The sequence below is a fragment of the Taudactylus pleione genome, unplaced genomic scaffold (genome assembly GCF_031769625.1).
Source record: "Taudactylus pleione unplaced genomic scaffold, aTauple2 ptg000066l, whole genome shotgun sequence".
Lineage (NCBI taxonomy): Eukaryota > Metazoa > Chordata > Amphibia > Anura > Myobatrachidae > Taudactylus > Taudactylus pleione.
The window spans coordinates 5,618,046-5,637,802 of record NW_028284468.1 but is presented as its reverse complement, the minus strand read 5'-3'; the positions used below and the strand labels follow the sequence as shown (position 1 = coordinate 5,637,802).

The 19,757-nt window shown below is 45.9% G+C and overlaps 1 protein-coding gene across 9 annotated transcripts in view; it reads left to right on the top strand.

Moving 5' to 3' along the window:
* TRIP12 (thyroid hormone receptor interactor 12) overlaps positions 1-19,757 on the top strand; it is a 126,176-nt gene that overhangs the window by 93,094 nt on the left and 13,325 nt on the right. For all 9 annotated transcript variants that reach the window (XM_088466571.1, XM_088466572.1, XM_088466586.1 and 6 more), the window contains 12 exons: positions 1,075-1,226; positions 1,321-1,478; positions 2,476-2,549; positions 7,713-7,912; positions 8,345-8,472; positions 8,840-8,991; positions 9,724-9,866; positions 16,373-16,529; positions 16,660-16,758; positions 16,901-17,015; positions 17,224-17,378; positions 19,001-19,165. In XM_088466571.1, coding sequence (XP_088322697.1) covers positions 1,075-1,226; positions 1,321-1,478; positions 2,476-2,549; positions 7,713-7,912; positions 8,345-8,472; positions 8,840-8,991; positions 9,724-9,866; positions 16,373-16,529; positions 16,660-16,758; positions 16,901-17,015; positions 17,224-17,378; positions 19,001-19,165 — 1,698 coding nt within the window. The remainder of the gene's footprint in view (positions 1-1,074; positions 1,227-1,320; positions 1,479-2,475; positions 2,550-7,712; positions 7,913-8,344; positions 8,473-8,839; positions 8,992-9,723; positions 9,867-16,372; positions 16,530-16,659; positions 16,759-16,900; positions 17,016-17,223; positions 17,379-19,000; positions 19,166-19,757) is intronic.

The following is a 19,757-nucleotide window of genomic DNA, read 5'->3' as shown; positions in this document are numbered from 1 at the left end:
AGAAACAGCGGGCCCGTTACAGCATAGGGGTAAAGTAAACTGAAGAGGATTGAGTATATTTTAAATGCTAGGAAAGTGGTGTACCCTTTTACATTGCAGTTGGAATAGAATGAATACATGTGCTAATTTCATGATAATGCATAGAATTGTAGCTGTTAAGACGGGGCTCAGATTACTTGAAATAGAAAATATTTGAATTTTTGTGTAGAACAAGATGTCTGATCTCCATAAATTGAAATGTATTGTCTTCTAATCCCTATCAGTCCCACACTTACAGGTAGCCAGACCCCACAATACCATATGCCAGACCCCACAATACTGTATTACCACAGGCCCAGCACTAACCCTCTACACTTACAATTTAAAATTCCTGTCTCTGGAAAACTTTAAGACATGACGGAAAGAAGAATCCAGAGTGTATATAATATAGAACATTTTGCTAAGTATTGGGAAACATTATTATTTTCTTGGCTGATCATGCTTTTTTCATTAATTTTTTATTTTTTTGTTGGTCCTGTGCTACTGACATAATACACAGTATGGCTTAAGGGGCCTATCCATTAGGCGACCTGAAAAAGTAAATGACTAGCGTTCAGTCCTTCAGGTCGCCGAGGTGCGGTGCCTGCACTGAACGGCGTTCACTGAACGTCATTCAGTGCAGGAGACCAACCTCCTATCTGCGAACATATGAAACCTGCAGATCGTTTGGTTGATGAGCATGTTCCACAGATAGTCGGCAAGGACCCAGCGTGCACGCGCATCGCTGGTCCTTGCCAGCTATCCATTAGACGACTTTCTGAACGATCCGACCAAAACCTCCTGGTTTTGCTCAGATCGTTCAAAAAGTCGTCTAATGGATAGACCCCTTTAGAGGGCCCCAGATTGTTCATTTGATAACCCCCTCTTGGATACATATGTAACAAAGGAGATGTAACACCATGTAATGGTACAGAAATCGCCTGCTGTGGCGATCTGATGTCAGCCTGTGTTAGCAGGACATTGTTAGTGACGCTAGAATTAATGAAGGAATGTCCTTGTGAGACAGGTCACCTATAATGAATGTGTTCTCCCCAGCTCCCAGGAGATGAGCTGCTTGGAAAGGTAGATCCAACAGGTAATGGTCATTTACTGGCCCTGGTCCACAAAATGAACAACTGCCTCAGTCAGATGGAGCAATTCCCAGTCAAAGTACATGATTTTCCAAGTGGAAATGGGACAGGGAGCAGGTATGTGTATTTTTAGGCCATTGAAAAAAAACAACAACAAAAAACACTGGATGGCACAGTGCGTGTGTGAAATATATATGGTTTTTCTCCCCAGAGGATCACAGGCTCTGAAGTTTTTCAATACTCATCAGCTTAAGTGTCAGCTACAGCGACATCCTGACTGCACCAATGTAAAACAATGGAAAGGCGGTCCTGTTAAAATAGATCCTTTGGCTCTGGTACAAGCAATTGAGAGATATCTAGTGGTCAGAGGTCAGTCTCCTTTTCATTGATCCCCGTCTGAACTACATTTTTAGCGTCAAAATGATGCTTTATTTTCCAGTCAGGGCTGGGCAAATACTGGTTGCTGTGGTGACAAAACTGTCCTGTGGGCATAGTACAAACGTGAGCATTGGGTGCTGATGCCCTTCTGCTCAGAGTTGAGATGCCTAGGGGGGAATTCAATTAGCCATGCTAAATTACCATGGGTGTTAATTGATCCCCCAAGGGCTATTCAATTAGATCCATTTAACAGGGATTTGTTTTAGAGTTTCATGACACCCGAATTTTTCTCCCGATAACAGCACACTTAGCGGTGTTTAAACAGCCACTTAACGTCCAAATCCTTGAACTCCGAGTTATTGGGTGTCAATCTTCGGAATGCACGTTAATGCACGCTAACCTGGTCATTTAATGTGCATTAACACTAGCATCGGGAGAAAAGGGGAGCCTAATTAAGTAGCCTTGGGAGATACAGCCCAAAGCTAATCAGCAACTGTACAGTAAGGGGGAGGTGTTTAAGAGAGAAGGGATTTAACACTTTGAGCTGATGTCACCACAGCCCCGGTGATGTGTGGCTGCTTGTTATGTGAAAGCTGTTTGATGTATGGATAACAATGTCTGGAGAGGCTTTGAGGGCAGTGGGGGACCCTTGCTGCTATACCTTTTTAGGAGGAAGGTGCAGCAGTTCAAATAATACTACTGTGTTTATATTGCATGTTAAAGAGTAGATTTAACTTTTCTCTAAGAGGCCTATATTTGAATGCTTTTTTTTTTTTTCTTCTATTCCTTGCATAAAGACCTATTATCTCACTAGTTGCCAAGCTGCAGCCCGTGAGTCCTTCCCTTATGATATTGACTGAAGGAGTTTTTCGTCGGTGTCCTCTTTATATACTTCTGTGTAATGATATTCTCCGCGTCCCTGTAGCGCTTTACATTGGAATGGATTGTGATTCTCCCGTGGTTTTTTTTTTTTGTTTTGTTTTTTAAGGGTATGGCAGAGTACGAGAAGATGATGAAGACAGTGATGATGATGGCTCTGATGAAGAGATTGATGAATCCTTGGTGAGATACCACTGATGGGTTCTTCTTGGTTCTATTCAAAGAGCTTTCATATGTATTTATTTTTGCAATTTGTCTTATTGATTACAACTGCTATATTGATATTTCAGCTTATGTTTAAAACAAAGGGCAAGTTGCATCATACTTTGCAGAGCGAACAAGTACCAACCAATCAGCTTATGTCATGGTACAGGCTGTGTTTGAAAAATGTCGGTTCGGAACTGATTGGTACTATCTTTTTCTCTCCAGGGTTTGATACAACTCCCCCAATATATGAAAATTAGACTCTCAACAGAATAGTGCCTTTAATGCAATGATAGGCAGCCTGATATGCATCATGGTCTGGGTAGGTGGCATTCAAAAGGGCCACCCGTAGCCTCCTTAAGAAGATAAAACAAAACAAGTTTAATCAAAGTAGAGACATCTGTAGCAGACCCTGACTGTAGGAGTCCCTTACAGAAACTGTATTTCTCTTCAGGGTCCATATGGCTCCACAGGGAGACATTGGGTTGTAGGTGGGACCTGGAGGACCAGACACCAACAGCAAAGCTTTTCAATCCCAGTATGCTCCGGTCCTTCTCCCTATACCTCGCCCACAGCCTGAGGGCACTTCAGTTTCGTTGGTGTCTGGCAGGAGCTGGACCACCATTACAGCAGGGGGCTACGTTAAGCAGCCTAAGCTTTAATTTTGATTTCATGTACTTTTAATTTTTTTACCAAACGGGTGAGCAACACCAGACTGTCCTCCGGATGTCTGTGCTGCCGCCCCATTACCCCTGTGCTAGGTACTCCCGGTGGGGCTCCGAGGTGGTCTAACTAGCAGGCTCCCCTGACCCTAGACTGCAACTCGGAATCCAGGGGACAGGTAAGGCGGAACCCCGTTTCTCAGGAGACAGACCGGAGACGCTGATGTGGGCATTGTCACGCCCACTACTCCACTAGACCACTGGGGCATAACGATACTGGTGCAGAGGCCAGGGGACCTGGTGGTTAACGTCAGCCAGGAGATAGTGCTCTCCATGCAGCCCCTCCCCCACTTCAGGGCGCCTTTGCACTGCGGTCTTGGTGTTCCCCTCCCTCACCCACGCGTCAGCCATTTTAGGCCCGCAGGTCTCTGGGAAACACTGGGTCACGTCTCCCTGTATACCTCTCCCACGGGCCAGGTTATACAGCTCTATATCCTATCAGCCACTGTGGTCTGTGAAGTTGATTTTAGTGCCCATTGCAGATATGTAATGTTTATTTCTGTGTTTGTATGTGACTTGTGCTGGCGCTAATCTCTGTTTTATATACTGTCAGTTTATACCTGTCCTTCTTTTTTTTTTTTTTTTTTCTTTTACTATACCCTGACATATTAAGGTATTGGGGGTTCATTGTACCTCACATCTGCTATTTAAGTGTGAGGACTATCGCATACTATATAGCGCGGTTGCACACTACATTGTGCCATATTACACATACTGCAAGGTGTTCATTGCACTGTATCATACTGTGTATTCCATTATTTTTGTGACCTATGTCTGGCCGAGGAAAGCATAACAATCAGCCTGATGCTGCTGCTCCTCCTCCTCTGATATCTTTTAAGTCCTTCTCTGCGGGCTTAGCCACAGAGGACCTCATTCAGGATGGTTATTAATTGTTACACAAATGCTGGCAAAACTTGTGGACCAAGTAGTGGTCCCTGTGGTAGCTCCCCCTATGGGATGGCCACAGCAGGTACTCCCTGCAAAACCTTTGCCTCCCCCATGGGTAGACGTACTGTCTACCTCAGTACAGAGTTTGGCTAATACCTCTATGGTTTTTCAGCAAATGCTGCAAAAAGTTAAACCTTTACCTACTAAGCCTACTAAACATACTATGATCTCTTCCCAATCCACACAGTTAACGGATTCTGAGATATCAGCTGGGGAGGTAGAAGACGCAGATCTCTCTCTCTGTCTCAGGAGTAGAGGAGCCACCCTCTAAACTAAATATACCTGCTCTTGTGAAAGCTGTTAAACTATTCTACAAATACAAGATGATGAACCCGCTCCTAAGAAAACCCGCTTTTTAAGCGACAAAAGGTAGTTTTGTCAGAGTTTCCTCGCTCTGACCAGCTATCTGATCACATGAGTGATGCTTGGAATATGCCCGGTAAAAGGTTTCAAATTCCAAAACGGCTCAGTTCCCTTTACCCGCTTCCAGCTACTGATTGATTGTACTAAATGGGAAGTTCCCCCAACGGTTGATTCTCATGTAACACGTCTGGTTAAAAATACCACCTTGCCCATTCATGTTACAACCTCCTTGAAGGAGACCACAGATAGACGTATAGAAGCTTGTCACATATTTATATACTCGTCCTGCTAGGGCTACGGCCTGGGTGGCAAAAGCCATTGAGAGTTGGGCAGAGGCCCTAGAAGGGACTGTTCCCCCTGATGCTTCGAGGGAACAGCTGTCCTACATATCTCACATTAGAGATGCAGCCTCCTACTTAGGTGAAGCAGCTATGGATACGGCTTTCATGGCCTCCAGGATATCTTCCACTTCGGTAGTGGCCCGTCCTATTCTTTGGCTACGTTCCTGGAAAGCATATTCAGAATCAAAACGAGCTCTAGAGTCTCTGCCTTATGCAGGAGACATCCTATTTGGACCATAATTGGACAAAATTGTGACTACTTTGGCGACTAAAAGAACGGCGTTCCTGCCTTCTGCATATAATATAATTGAGGGTGTTATCCTTTCGCCCTCAAGGCAAAGCCAAGGGTCAGTCCTTTCCCACGGCAACAAACATCAGCCATGGCCTCCAAGCCTGGGCTACTAGACGTCCACCTGCCAAGTCGGAGGACAAGCCTGCAGCCTGACGGGGCTGGCCTCTCCCTGACTTTCCCAAACTTGGCCGACTTCTTCAATTCGCCCAAGTTTGGCATCAAACCACGTCAGATCCCTGGATAAGAGAAGTGGTCTCCCGTGGATACGCCCTCTCCTTCCTGAGGCGAAACCCGCCAATAGTTTTTACACAGGACCTCCATCGGACTCAACCAAGGACCTGCTGCTCCAAAAAGTCATTCAGTCCTTACTGAATTCAGGAGTAATAATTCTGGTCCTCTCATCACAACAGCTATGGAGCCTGGAGATTTTATGGTATCCGTAGACCTTCAGGACGCTTGCCTACATGTACCTATGGCGACTTCTCATCAGCAATATTTCCGGTTTGCAATACTGCAGCAGTATTCCCAATTCCTGGCTCTGCCGTTTGGCCTCTCAACGGCCCCTGGGGTCTTTACCAAGATCATGGCAGTTATGGTGGGCTATCTTCGTCGTAAAGGGATCAGACTGCTCCCATATTTAGATGATCTCTTGCTGTTGACCAGCTCCCCAGAAATTCTTCGCCACCATCTACAGAAAACCATTGCCTTTCTACAAACGCACAGTTGGCTGATCAACTGGAAAAAGTCTTCCTTGACACCACCTCAAAGAATGGTACATCTGGGAGCCCTCCTGGACTCTGGTTCAGAGAATCTTCCTAACGACAGAAAAAAATCTCTATTACAGCACCGGATGCGCAGACTACTACAGTTACCGAGTGTCAAGTTCACTCTGCAGTGCAGACCCTGGAATCCATGGTGACCACCTTCGACATGGTGAAGTTCGCTCAGTTTGAGTCCAGGCCCCTACAACACCTGATCCTCTCCAGGTGGAACGGGCTGCCTCATCTGCTCAGATCCCAGATGAGTCTCTCCCTGGAGGTTCGCCTGTCCCTAGCCTGGTGGTTGTCAAGGGATCAAACTGCTCCCGTACTTGGATGATCTCTTGCTGTTGGCTGTGAAGAGTCTCTGGGGAGCTTGCCATCTGCGGGTAACCATTGCCTTTCTGCGGGTAACCATTGCCTTGAAAGAGCAGGTCTCTGCTTTGTCTATCTGGTTTCAGCGCAGAATTGCTCCTATACCGGATGTTCACACCTTAATGCAGGGTGTTCTACGAATACAACCTCCCTTTGTCCCTCATGTGGCTCCATGGGATTTGTCAGTGGTTCTCCAAGTAATTCAGGAACCTCCATTCGAACCCCTGGAATCAGTGGATGTCAAATGGCTCACTGCGAAGACTGTTTCTTCTGGCTATAGCATCAGCCCGTAGGGTATCTGATTTAGGGGCGCTTTTGATGTCGCTCCCCCTTTTTGATATTTAATCAGGACAGGACTGTTCTTTGAACACTCCCAGGAATCCTTCCCAAGGTGGTTTCTCGCTTCCACCTGAATGAGGAAATTGTGGTTTCAGCCTTTTATTTTACCAGAGCTCTCGTCAGGTGAGGCCTCTTTGGAAGTGGTCCGTGCTCTAAAGATCTACATGAACCGTACTGCTTCCATCCGGCAATCGGACTCCCACTTTGTCCTATATGTATTCCACGAGAAGGGATGGCCAGCTAACAGACTGACTCTGACCAGATGGATTTGCATGACTATCTCGCAGGCTTACACGCAGACGGGCCTTCCTGTACCGACTACAGTCTCTGCTCATTCTACTCGCTCTGTGGGCAGCCCAGCATGGCGCCTCAGCTGAACAGCTATGCAAGGCGGCCACCTGGTCTTCTGTCCACTTTTCTTAAGTTTTATGCCTTTGTGACATTTGCCTCTCAGGATGCTTCCTTCGGGGCGTAGTGTTTTCCTATCAGCTCAGGAGCGTTCCTTCCCTTGAACAACTGCTCTGGGACATCCCCAATGTCTCCCTGTGGAGCCCTATGGACCCTGAAGAAGAAAAGGAGAATTATGGTAAAACTTGCTTTGTTTAACTTTTTTCGAAGTCCATAGGGTCCACAGGGCACCCGCCCTGACGCTCCTAGCTTCTATGGGTTTCTCCTCCTGATCACTTGTTTCCTTCTCTGTGTGTGACTGTGATTCCTCAGTGTACCAGTCTTCCTTCTCTCCTCTCCTGCTCCTGCCTTGCGCTTGTTAACATAACTGAAGTGCCCTCAGGCTGTGGGTGAGGTATAGTGGGAAGGACCAGAGCATCCTGGGATTGAAAAGCTTTGCTGTTGGTGTCCGGTCCTCCAGGTCCTACCTATACCCTAATATCTCTCTGTGGACCCTATGGGCTTTGAAGAAAGAGCGTTAACCAAGGTAAGTTTTTACCATAACTCTACTTATTGCTTTGCTCCTTTTATGAGGTTACCTCTTTATCCCTCCACAGGCTGCTCAGTTCTTGAATTCTGGGAATGTACGACACAGGCTACAATTTTATATTGGAGATCACCTGCTCCCTTACAACATGACCGTGTACCAGGCTGTCAGACAGTATAGCATACAGACAGAGGAGGAGAGAGAGTCTACAGATGATGAAAGTAATCCTCTAGGGAGAGCTGGCATCTGGACCAAGACGCACACAATCTGGTATGTGGCTCTTGTGTGTATGTTAAGGCGTATATCCACTACATGATTCGCTCCATGAGCGGTATCGTGTAGTGTGTCCCCGGCAGTGGTGTGCTCAACGTCCTTAACGACATTGAGCACACACTGAACGATGATATACACGATATCGTTCAGTGCCGGTACCTTCCTTCCCCGAACCTGCACAACCTCACGATAACATTAGGTTGGACAGCAGGTTCGGGCGATGAGCGTCGTCGTCAACTATCAGCTGGAACGCGCATTGCTGGTTGTTGACGGCATATCCACTGGATGATATAATGAACGATTAATGATATCGTAATTGTTCATTATATCGTCTAGTGGATACACGGCTTTACTGGACAAGACAACCAAGCTGTGATTTCTGTTCATTTTTGAAGTTCTAGATCTAATATTATAATATGTTTTACGTAGGTACAAACCAGTTAGGGAAGAGGAAGAGAGCACAAAAGACACAGTAGGGGGCAAGCGGGGTCGTGCCCAAACTGCACCAACCAAAACATCTCCTAGGAATTCAAAGAAACATGATGAATTGTGGCATGGTAAGTATATGATCTGGCTGTGCTAGGGTTATACCTGCCTATTCTGATTCCCTTCTAAGTGGAGTTTCTTCTTATTGGTGCCTAGTGCAGGCCATGCGCCAAGTTAGAGGTTGTTTGCTGCCATTCTGAGTGCCCTGCCAAATTTTGGCCTGCTACAGACTTTGATGCTCTCTTAATGATGTAATTCCCAACCTCTGGTTACCTCACACCTTCTCCCTTACTGCTACACTAAGCCCAGAAGGAGGAGGATTATCACTTCTCCACAAGATTAACAGGAAATCTTTTGGGATGAGTTGTAGACATTATGGGATGAACATATATAAAATATTCTAGCAATTTTCAACATTTTGTTTTCTTTTATTTATAGATGGAATCTGCCCAAAAGTTTCAAATCCTTTAGAAAATTACCTCATATCTTCCACACCTGAAAATATCAGTTTTGATGACCCATCCCTTGACGTGGTGATTCTTCTGCGAGTTCTCCATGCCATTAGCAGATACTGGTTTTATTTGTATGATGTAAGTGCTCTATTGGCTGCTTTGTTACTAGTCTATCTGCTGGTTTGTGAGTAGACACTTTCTTTTTTTTCTGAACATTCATATAGTTGTTCTATTGATTTGTCTATAAATTGTATCACGTTTGTTCATGGAGCTTTGTTTAATTGTTATGAGATTCTTATGTTAAGAAAGAATAACTTGGTCTGAGAGCAGTTTCTGGGTAGGGTGGAAATAAAATAAATACCCCCGCCCTCTGCTACCCTCACTGGCGCCTCCACAGATGCAGCTTCACTACACTCTTTCTAACTATTTTAAAGTGGTAAGTGGAATTGAATGTTGGATCCCACACTATCAAATTGGTGCTGCTTTGGTAAAAACGAACTCCGCATACTGTTCCCGTGGATCCACTGAGACGGAAGAGAGGAAATGGCTTTTAAGTTAAACTTTCTAAAGTCTGTCCTAAAGAGGGGGATGTTGGTCCTAAGACAACTATTATCTTCCAAACGAGGTTGGTTGTATTAAGTTCACTTGGATATCAGCTTTGCTGGTTCCCATGCACAGACCTGACCTGTTGTATCCAAGGCAACAGGAATAAACATATCTGCTTGGGAAATGGGCGTGACTGCAAGTGGATTACCCCTTTAATAATTACAATGGGCAGGCTAAATTGGCCACTTGGTGTGATTCTGTGTGTTTTCACCTGCTCCCTGCTGCTTTAAGTTCCTAACATGCTCCTTTCTTAATGCCTCCCAGAATGCTGTCTGCAAAGAGATCATCTCCACAGCTGAGTTTATCAATAGCAAATTGACTGCAAAGGCGAATAGGCAGCTGCAAGATCCTCTGGTCATCATGACAGGGAACATTCCCACCTGGTTAACGGAGCTTGGGAAAAGCTGGTAAGAAACGACCTAAAGTTGTAAAAGGAAAATAATTGCTCATAAATGAAATTCTTTACCATGTTTTTATTCTGTCCGGTAGTTGGTTGGTCAACTCTTGCTGAAAGGCTTTGGGGGGAATTCAATTAAATGCATTTTTGAATAGCACCAGGAATGAGTTCCCAGAGCTATTCAGTTGGCTGCGCTGTAAACCTGTGACTACAGGATTTCTGCCCTCACGCTCCTGAGATTACAGCGGCTGCCCCCACTTACCAGCAGGGATTAAATACTATGCAACCTTTATAATGGTGGGAAGATGTGAGCTCAAAGCTTTACATGGGGGATAGGAAGATGTTTCCTATAGGGAAACGTATGGTTTCACTTGCATGTGTTCTTACATTTCTTATGTCTGAATGTCGATTTAAGTATAGCACACCTACAGACATTTAGTTTTGTGGAGCGAAGTTTTATACCAGTGTTTATGCCCATTTCTTGTCATTTTTAGTTTCTTTTTCAGGGTCCATAGGGCTCCACAGGTAGACCTTGGGGTGTAGGTGGTGGTTGAGCTCTGGACACCACGCAGTTAAAGCTTTCAGCTCCCAGGATGCACTGGTCCAACCCCCTATACTCCGCACCCGAGACAGAGGCTCCTCAGTTTCATCGGCGCCAGTGGGCTACTTCGGCAGCCCAAATAGCTTTATTTTTATGAATGTTATTTATTTTTTGTACTTTTATCTTGAGTGAGCAGCAGCAGACTATCCGCAGGATATTTGTGCTGCCGCTCCGTCACCCCTCTGGCCGCCGCAACGCCAGCTTCAGCTAGGGATTTTGGCGGGCATCCCAGGGTCCTCGCTAGCCAGCCCCCCGGACGGACCCAGACTGCAGCCCGAACACAAGGGGACTGGTAAGGTGAATCATCGCTCGCGGTGACCCGCGGATTGGTAGTCATACCTCCGGTCTCGGGACAGACCGGAGGAGCTGAGAGTGAACACAGGCTTTGTCCACAGTGATCCACTAGACCACCAGGGTACATATGGAGCGGGAATCCAGCCTCCCAGTGATTATAAAATCTGCATGGGGAGGTCAGATTTCCCCATTAAAGCAGCCCCTCCCCTCAGCTCAGGGCGCCATTCCTCTGAGGTCTCGCTTCCTTGAGCTGCTCTCCTCCTCTAACCATGCTCCCTCAGGTCTCCGGCGGCCATTTTCTCCAGGCTCAGCCACAGCGCTCTCAGGAAAACGCAGGGTCCGGTCCCCCTACATACCTCTCCCTGGGGTCAGGTTATGTAGTGCCATAGCCTACCAGATGTTGAGTCATTGACCACAGAATCTGTGTAGTGATTGTAGTGCCATTCTGCAATTATATGGTATTTCTGCATTGTATGTGACTTATGCTAGCACTGCCTGTCTGTTTATTTCTCTATACTGTCAGCATAGATCTTTCTCTTTTTTTCTGACTTTGCCATAACATACAGGCGTATTCAGGGTTTTTCCCAGTACCTTACATCTCTACAATTAATGTATTGGTGAGGGTTGTCACATACAGTTGGTTACTTCACAGTGCCATATTTGTGCTGTGCACTCCTGCAGCTTGCCCAAGCTGCAGATCAGTATATTGCATTTCTACTTGTATCCTACATACCCAGTGGTTGCATTATACCCAGTGCCATATTGTGTGCTATACTACTCTACAGCTATGTCTAGCAAAGGCAAGAGTAGCAAGCAAGCATCTGCATCCATACTGCTATCATGCAAATTATGTGCTGCAGGCTTAAGTGAGGAGGATTTGATACAAGATGGGTTGTGTGTTAAATATTATACTCCATCAGACCCCCAGCTCCTGCACAAGGGGCCCCATGGGCTTCCTTTTCTCAGGTGCTGGCTACTAGTGCGGACCGCCTAGCAGTACCGACTGTAATTTCCCCTATGGGATTGCCACAGCAAGCCATAATTCCCCCCCTGGGGCTGCCACAACAGGTTCAGGCTATAAGGGACCTCCTGTGCCACTTCCATGGGTAGACGTATTCTCTAGCTCGGTACAGAATCTAGTGGCTACCTCTACAGCCTTTCAAACTATGTTGCAAGGCAGGAAGCCCCTACCCAGTAAGCCTTCTAAGCTTCCTGTATTATCTTCAGAGTCTGAGAGCTGCGTGGACTGTGAAGTGTCATCTGAGGAGCCAGAAGGCGCTGATCTCTCTAACACTGACTCCCCTCAGGGGGAGAAAAGAGAGTCAGTCTAAAGTGAATATTCGTGCCTTGGTGCGACTTGAAGGATCCATCTTACTAATAGAAGATGACGAGCCAGCACCTAAATCAAAGCGCCCACTGTTTAAATGACAAGGTGGCTTCAGCAGCCTGGTAAGAGGTTCAGCTCCACAAACGTCTGACCTCCTGTTATCCATTTCCTGCGGCTAACTGTTCAAAATGGAAGACTCCCCCTTGCGGTGGATTCGCATGTTACGCGTTTAATTATGAGCGCTACATTGCCTATCCCTACGGTATCCTCTTTGAAGGACCCTACGGATACTGTCTTTCAGGGGCTGTTGCCCGTTCGACCATGGCTATTGCATGGGTGGCTAAAGCTATAGAGAGCTGGGCTGACGCACTTGAAGACTTTTTTTTTTTTTTTCCCTCAGATGCTTCTAGGGATCAGATGTTTTTCATTGCTCACATAAGTGATGCAGCTTTTTATATTTGAGGAGCGACAACGGATGCCAGTCTCCTAACCTTCAGTCTTGGCCACGGCAGTGTCTGTTCGCTGTACCCTGTGGCTATTCTCATGGAAGGCGGATGCGGACTCCCAAAAAAGGCCTAGAAGTGTTACCCTACAATGGGGAGATCTTGTTTTGGTCCAGACCTTGTCAAGATTTGTAACCACATTGGCAGTATCAAAAACTGCATTTCTGCCTTCAGCAACTACTACTGCAAAGCCTCAGACTACATCTTTTAGGTCCTTTCATCCTCGAGGAAAACCTAAATGTCAGTCCTTTCCTAGGCAGTTGGCTTCCACTAGGGCCGCCAAGCCCTGGACCTAGCAGGCCTGGGCCACCAGACGCCCTGCTTCAAAATCTGAGAATAAACCTTCGACCTGACGGGACAGGGCCTCCCCCTGGGGGATCCCAGAGTGGAAGGCGGAGTTCTTCAATTTGCCCAGTACTGGTGTCAAACCACCACGGATGCTTTGGTAAGAGAAGTGGACTCTCACGGGTACGCCCTCTCATTTCGTCGACTACCACCCCACCAGTCTTTGTACACAGACCCTCCTTCAGACCCAAGCAAGGCCTTACAAATCCAGAAAGCCATACAGACCTTGCTGCAAGCAGGGGTAATTGTGCCAGTCCCGCTATCTCAGCGGGGGGACTGGTTACTATTCTACTCTTTCTGGTTCAAAAGCCGAATGGGTCTCATCGGCCTATCCTCAACCTCAAATATTTGAACAAATTCTTCAGGGTACCCAGGTTCAGGATGGAAACTTTACGCTCCATCATCCTAGCTATGGAGCCTGAGGACATTATGGTATCTCTGGATATTCAGGACGCGTACCTACATGTACCTATAGCGCCCTCACATCAGCGATATCTCCGGTTTGCTATACTACTGCAGCACTTCCAATTTCAGGCTCTGCCCTTTGAAATATCCACAGATCCATGGGTGTTTACCAAAATTATGGCTGTCATGGCGGCCCACCTGCATGATCAGGGTGTCAGACTGTTGCCATATCTGGACGACCTGCTGCTCTTAGCAGGATCCCCAGAAGTGCTTCACCGTCATCTGCGGCTAACCGTTGCTTTCCTTCACAAGCACAGATAGTTAATCAACTGGAAAAAGTCTGCCCAGAATCCCTCACAGAGACTGATTCATTTGGGAGTCCTGCTGGATTCTCAGGATCAGAGAATCTTTCTGACATCAGGCAAGATCTCCACACTTCAACTACGAGTGCGCAGATGTCTCCACAGTCGCCGGATGTTGATCCACTGAGCAATGCAGGTTCTGGGATTCATGGTGTCCACCTTCGACAGCCTTTGCAAAGGCTGATCTTCTCCAGGTGGAACGGGTTACTCCATCGGATCAAAGCTCAGACAATGGTACTCTCTCCGGAGGTGCGTCTGTTCCTCTCTTGGTGGCTACAGACATCTCATCTAACCAAGGGTCGCCCCTTTTGGATCCCGGACTGTGTAATCCTAACAACAGATGCCAGTCTCCGGGGTGGGACGCAGTGACCGGTCCACATTCCTTTCAGGGTCTCTGGACTTCGGTCGAATCAACCCTGCCAATCAACATATTGAAACTTCGAGGTGTCTACAGGGCCCTCATACTGGCCCAGAACATACTTCACGGAAAACCTGTACAGGTACAGTCCGACAATGCCACAACAGTGGCTTACATCAACAATCAAGAGGCACTTTAAGTCAGGCAGCAATGACAGAAGTGTCACGCATTCTGACATGGGCCGAGGGTCACTTCCCGGCCATCTCTGCAGCGTTCATTCCGGGAGTTCTCAATTGGGAAGCTGACTACCTCAGCCGTCACGACGTGCATCCCGGGGAATGGTCTTTTCACCAAGAGGTTTTTCAACTCCTAGTGAGCAGATGGGGCCTCCCAGAGGTGGACCGACCTCATGGCCTCCCGACACAATCACAAACTGCAAGTGTACGGTTCCAGAACAAGAGATGCTGAGGCAACCTTTGCAGATGCGTTATAAGTGAAGTGGACATTCCAGTTTGCGCACCTATTCCCTCCACTCTCCCATCTTCCTCGAGTTCTTCGATAGTTTAAATAAGACTGAGGCACTGTCCTGCTGGTAGCTCCAGCTTGGCCCAAACGTCATTGGTACTCAGATCTTCGGAGTCTCTCCACCGACACTCCGTTCCTACTGCCTCAGGGTCCTTGCCTTTACCCAGACCTGGGTCGTCTATCTTTGACGGAGTGGCTCTTGAAACATCCCTCCTCAGGTCCAAAAGATTCTCTAGCTCTGTAGTCAAAACTATGCTCAGCGCGCGTAAGCAAGCCTCTGCTCGGATCTACCACAGAGTGTGGCATTCATATTTCCAATGGTGTCGTACCAGAGGCTACGACCCCCTAGGGTTTAGAATTGGATTTCCAGAGTCCTGGCCTTCCTTCAAGCTGGATTGGACCTTGGCCTCAGCCTGGCCTCACAAAGTGCATGTCTCTGCTCTATCCATTTGGTTCCAGTGTAGACTTGCTCCACTTCCAGATGTTCACACCTTCCTCCAGGTTGTCCTCCGTATACACCTTCCCTTTGTCCCTCCAGTGGCTCCATGATATTTGTCAGTAGTGCTTCGTGCCCTCCAGGGTCCTCAGTTTTGAACCCCTGGATTCTGTGGAACTCAAGTATCTCACAGCGAAGACTTTTTCTTCTGGCTACAGCGTCTGCCAGAAGGGTGTCAGATTTAGGGGCACTCTCCTGTCGCACCCCATTTCTTATATTCCATCAGGACAGGGCTGTGCTTCAGCCTCGCCCTGGTTTCCTTCCTAAAGTAGTTACTAGTTTCCACATTAATGAGGAAATGGTAGTCCCGGCCTTTCAATCACTAAGACCTATCGTCAGTTTATGCCTCCTTGGACGTGGTCCGTGCCCTCAGGATATACGTGGACCGTATCAGTTCTTTTCAGAGATCAGACTCCTTATTTGTGCTCTCTGGATTTCACAAGAAGGGATGGCCAGCAAACAAACAGACATTGGCTAGATGGCGTTGCATGACTATCTCACAGGCTTATACGCAGGCAGGCCTTCTTGTACCGGCTACTGTTACTGCTCACTCTACTCGCTCTGTGGGTCCTTCGTGGGCAGCTCGCCGTGACGCCTCAGCTGAACAGCTTTGTAAGGTGGCCACGTGGTCCTCTGTCCATAATTTCTGAGGTTTTATTCCTTTGATAAATTTGCCTCTCAGGATGCTTCATTTGCGCGCCGGATTCACTTTTCAGCTCAGGAGCGTCCCCACCCTTAAATGACTGCTTTGGGACATCCCCAATGTCTCCCTGTGGAGCCTTATGGACCCTGAAGAAGAAAATGAGTTATGGTGAAACTCACCTTTAACTCTTTCTTCGAAGTCCGTAGGGTCCACAGGGCACCCGTCCTGACACACCTGGCTTCATTTGGGCTATGTTTCTGGTCACTGGTTTTCCGTCTCCTTCTACGTGAGAGTGTGATTCTTGAGTGTACCAGTCTTCCTTCTCCTCCTCCTCTGGCCTTTGGCTTGTCGCGAACTGAGGTGCCTCTGGCTGGGGGGTGGGGTATAGGGGGTTGGACCAGTGTATCATGGGAGCTGAAAGCTTTAACTGCGTGGTGCCCGGTCCTCAACCACCACCTACACCCCAAGGTCTCGCTGTGGACCCTATGGACTTCGAAGAAATAGAGTTAACAAAGGTAAGTTTTACCATAACTCTATTTTTTTATTTTTATCCAGCTTTCCAGTTCTGCCAATGAAAATCATATCCTGATGAACAATTAAAATTAAGGTTCAAAGTAAGATACAAATTGTATATATATTTTTTTTGTTTCTTTCCAGTCCATTTTTCTTCCCATTTGACACCAGGCAAATGTTGTTCTACGTGACTGCATTTGACAGAGACCGGGCAATGCAGAGGCTGCTGGACACAAATCCAGAGATCAACCAGTCAGATTCTCAGGACAGCAGAGTGGCCCCCAGGCTGGACAGGAAAAAAGTGAGATGTGGCAAAGGAAAAATCAGTTACAGATTTTAGACCCTCTAATGTACACAAAGGCTGGTTAATAGTAATTATTATGCCGCTGGCTGAGCACAGGGCTCATAGTTTCTTTATTTTATTCTTACAGCGCACTGTGAATAGAGATGAGCTTCTAAAACAGGCAGAATCTGTAATGCAGGATCTTGGAAGCTCTAGAGCCATGTTGGAGATTCAGTATGAGAATGAAGTAAGTCCTATATTACAATAAATTTGTGTTTTCTTCTCTCTGTAAAGGTGATGGACAGTCATGCAGTGCTTTCAGTAATTATTACCTTCTCGCCATTGGAAATCTGTTTCTGAGCTTATTATTCAGTATGTATTCTTTTTAGGTTGGGACGGGATTGGGACCCACTTTGGAGTTTTATGCACTTGTATCTCAGGAATTACAAAGAGCTGACCTCGGACTTTGGAGAGGCGAAGAGATCACTCTCGTCAATCCTAAAGGTAAGCATGTCCTTTATCTGAGAGTATTGCCCATGGTGGTTTTGTGCAATAACATGTCTAGATTATTAGACATAGACAATGCCGTAAGTTCTCTGTTTGAAACCGGGGCAGCAGCAGTTCTGATGTATCGTATTGCTCAGTTTATGTGTCAGTGGTATCTGTACCAGTGTTTGTGAATACACTCACAGACCATTGTATCTCTTTCCAGGCAGTCAAGAAGGGACAAAATACGTTCATAACCTGCAGGGTCTATTTGCTCTTCCCTTTGGTCGGACGGCTAAACCAGCACATATTGCCAAGGTCAAAATGAAGTTTCGGTTTCTTGGCAAACTAATGGCTAAAGCCATCATGGACTTCAGATTGGTGAGTGCTCACTGAATTTGAGTTGATATAACACAATTGCAGCGTACAGTATTTGTGCTCATTAATTGTCTATAATGTTACTGTATTCAGCTTTTTTCCAAGAAATCTGAAAGTTTGTGTATATTCCTACTGTAATTACTTGAGATAAATTTATATTGTGCATTTGGTAGTTCGAGAAAACTGATCCATAAGTAATGACCAAACACTGAATCTAGGCCCGTATTCAATTAGAGGTGAAAAGTTTCCGCGGATTCGGACTTTCCGCCTGTTTTCAGAGTATCTCCATATTCAATTCCAGGGCGATTTTGCCTAAGCGGAAACTCAATCCTTTGTAATAGGAGGAAAAGGATCTCCTATGAATAGCAGGAGAAAAAAAGTGCAAAATTGTTATTTTGGGGTGCAAACGTCGGGAAACAACTCCCTTGGGACAGCCCCCCAAAGGACCAATCAACCAAACAAACCCCTCAGAACACCCCAAAAAAGTACTTTCGTTTTGGGAGCGAAAAAGTGGGGGGACAACTATGAAAACTAGCAAAATAGACTTTTTGGGGTGCTGTAAGGAGGGGCCAAGTGTTTTTGGGATTGCAGGTGCATGTATGAGGGTGGTTTTTCACATATTTTAAAAGTTCACTTTAGAGACATAAATATATGCTAGCACCCATTTTCAAGTACCCCAAATTTGACTGGACTACTTATTTTCACGAAAAAATACTGCTTTATGCCATTCTTCCCCAGTTATGCAAAGACGCTAATAAGCTATTTATTAGGGCTATTAGTACACATCTACATTGCTTCCCTATGTTGGTGCATCTTTTTTGGGGGGTACAGACTGATTTCCCCGCCTCTGACAGTACTTTCCGTCTGTTCCGCATTCACCGCTTTCCGTTTTTGCTAGTTTTGGAATTGAATAAGGCGAAAAGTGGGGATGCGCACGAAAAAATTTTGCTTTTTGAAACCGGTGAAGAAGGCGGAAAGTCGGACAGGCGAAACTTTTCCGACTTTTCGCCTCTAATTGAATACGGGACCTAGTCGGAATATGTGCAGAATCGAACACTGCGGATATCTTCTAACAGCGCTGGATTGGATTCAGCATACAACAATGATCATTTTTCCATTGCCTAGACAAACTTTATGTTCAAATGTGGTTTTGATACTCAGAGTTGTCCTGCATATTGTTCCATGGAGTAGTCGTTCATTCAGGTCTTGTGCATGTGCGTTGGGGACATAGGAAGTCGGCCATCCAGTAGTAAGCGTAGAGTAATACGTGGCAGGATTCTCACGTATATTCACGTAATTTACATATCGGATTTGCTGTTCCCTTCTAAGTTGAAGAAAATTGGTTTATTTGATATTTTTCTTTGCTCCTCGCGCACAAGGTTCTGACAGGTTCTCATTGAGATAATAGATGTTGGATTGTAAGTAAAAGCAGGCTAGTCCCAATTGGACTTAAACCAGTAAAACTACATTATGTATGCAAAAAAAAAAAAAACATAATGGAACATTAATATAATAATTGTAAATACACTCGCATCTTTTTAGATCTTTTTGCACCTTTAAAATGTTTCTATCAGGTCCTTGGCTGATTGTTGTTGGTGACTGCTAAACTAACATGGTTTCCATAGGTGGACATTCCTCTTGGCCTCCCATTCTACAAGTGGATGTTACGGCAAGAATCCTCTTTGGCCTCCCATGATTTGGTCAATATTGACCCAGTTGTGGCAAAGTCTGTGTATCACCTGGAAGAAATTGTGAGGCAGAAAAAGAGACTGGAACAGGATAAGGCACAGGTAACGTATTACTACCTAGGGAGCGTGCGGTTCATGGTGTTGCACTAATTCTAGATATAGGGTGGTGAGGAGAACAGCATTTCTGTGGTAAGAGATGTTAGATGGTCCCTAGTCATTCCTGCATATCCGAATAGAAATATTCCAACACTACTGGCAAATCCTGGACGGTCACACACAGAACTACGCGATCTGTGTACTAAGCCGTGGATAAAGTACCAACCAGTCGGCTCCTAACTGTCAGTTTACAGGCTGTTGAAAAATGACAGGAGCTGATTGGTACTTTTACCATCCATGTTTTCTCTCCAAGGCTTGGTACATAGAATTGTATGTTCCTTTAGAACACTAGACCTGACAAATTGTTGGGCTTGGTGATTGTCATATCATCATCATCATCATCATCATCATGTTGATTTTGTACTTGTGTGTTAATCTTCCATTTACACCCCTGACCAGATACACACAACTGTACACTAAACCAATTTCTGAACGTGCATAGCACACACAGAAATGTTGCATCCACTGTATGTTTCAGCCATTGTAAAGTTTTTACATTTCTACTCGAGTTTGCCCATTTTTTTTATTTTTTTTTGTC